At 62.8% G+C, this 1,675-nt stretch overlaps 1 protein-coding gene across 1 annotated transcript in view; it reads right to left on the bottom strand.

Annotated features, from left to right (window-relative positions):
- The window catches only part of MMEL1 (membrane metalloendopeptidase like 1), a 36,372-nt gene extending 35,953 nt beyond the window's left edge, over positions 1 to 419 (bottom strand). The window contains exon 1 of the mRNA XM_004705211.2: positions 266 to 419. Coding sequence (XP_004705268.1) covers positions 266 to 419 — 154 coding nt within the window. The remainder of the gene's footprint in view (positions 1 to 265) is intronic.
- Positions 420 to 1,675: the final 1,256 nt, after the last annotated feature.

Below are 1,675 nucleotides of genomic sequence, written 5' to 3'. Positions count from 1 at the left end.
CGGTGCCTCGGTCCTCCGCGGAGCCGCAGCGGCGCCCCGACTGCAGCGCTGCGAGCGCGGGGTCCTGCAGACCCGCCTCTGCTGCGTCTCGCCCGCCGGCCAGGCAGGCTCCCCCCATTTGTCAAATCTGGTTCCTCCTGGGGGCGCACGACGGGAGATACGCCCACCTAGGTCTGCGCGGCCCAGCTCAGGGAAGCCGAGGTGTGGGGGGTGGGGAGCATGCGGGAGCAGGGCGCTTGGGGGCGGGGCTGGGGTCCCCACTCACCTCGGCTGTTGGCGTAGAGGACACCCAGGGTCACTAGGGCTCCGGCCACCAGGAGCAGCAGTAGGAGCAGTCCCCCTTCTAGGAAGCCGCGGTCCTTCTGCCCTGCCGTGCTGGCTCGCTCCACCATCTCCATCTGGCTCTCGGACTTGTCCATCACCGGGGCTCTAGGCAAGCGAGTGCACAGCTGAGCACCCGGAGGTCAAGGGCAGGCGCTGAGTCCTGCCCAGATCAGGGAGAAGCCCGCAGCCCTGGTGGCCAGACACCCGGCTCCTCTGGGTCTCAAGCTCCAGGGGCCCCCGGGGCTGGGAAACTAACCCTGGCCCTGGTCTCTGGGAGGCTGCCCTGGGGATGGGGGCAGGCCTGGGGATCATAGTGATTTCTTCCTGCTGCCCTGTCCCTGTCCCCGTCCACCCTCTGACAGCTGTGGTCGTCAGTGTTGGATCTACACACTGAACCCAGCCGGAGGAGCTCCCTGGCCTGATTAGGGCAGGGGTCCTGGAGCGGCAGTTCTGGGAGCCAGGTGAAGGGGCACTGCCTGAGAGGTGGCTTGGGCCACTGGGTTTCCTGTCTGCCTCTCCTGCCTGGAGCCTGGGGACCAACGAGAGAGTTGGTGAGAATGCAGGTGCCCATGCAGGCTGGGGCAGGGCCAGGGGGCCTGTTCAGCAGGGCTTGGTTGGCCTGTAGCTCCTGTCACCTGCCTTGTCTGTCATTATGAAGGGATGCCTTCTTGAGCCAACCAGGTGGTTGGCAGCATCCGGGGGGCCTTGAGGGACCAGGGGAGGCCTGACGACAGGGCCCACAGATTCTGAGGGCCCAGATCTGCCTGGCCTGCTGTGTGCGTGTGTGTAAGTTTATATGTGCATGTGAATATGAATGTGTGTGTGCCTGTATGTGTATGTTCAAGTGCATGCATAGGACAGTGTGTAGGTCCATGCGTGTGCATATGAACATGCACGTATGTGATGCCTTTGCTGGCGCTCAGAGCCAGGCCCCAGAATCTGTGTGGACACATGGGACAAGCTGGGCGTCTCCCTTGGACTTTAGGCTTCTGACCCTCACCCACTTGGAGTTGAGCCCGTATCTGGCCCAGTGCACAGGGGCTAAGAAAGAGAGATGTCTCACCCTTGGGGGTAAACCACCATTGGGCCCAAACCATCCTAACTTTTCCAGCTCCGTGGTCTCTGGCCCAGTTCCGGCCCCCACTCACCATGCCGTAGCTGTCTGCTACGACTTACCAGGAAGCTCCCCCTGCTCCTGTGACAAGCTGTAATAGACCCGATGGCAGTGTGTGGGCTTGGCTGACCTCAGGACTCTGCAGAGCATCCCATCTCTTACTCTGCATGCCCACCCTCCCGCCTGCTTCTCTGGGCATTGCCATCAACCTGGGCATGACCAAGCAGCCCATCAGGA

This window comes from Echinops telfairi, unplaced genomic scaffold (assembly GCF_000313985.2).
Source record: "Echinops telfairi isolate 266 unplaced genomic scaffold, ASM31398v2 ScPeMD7_7457;HRSCAF=8495, whole genome shotgun sequence".
Classification (NCBI taxonomy): domain Eukaryota; kingdom Metazoa; phylum Chordata; class Mammalia; order Afrosoricida; family Tenrecidae; genus Echinops; species Echinops telfairi.
Note: the sequence above shows the minus strand (reverse complement) of the source record. Positions and strands in the feature narration are given on the sequence as shown.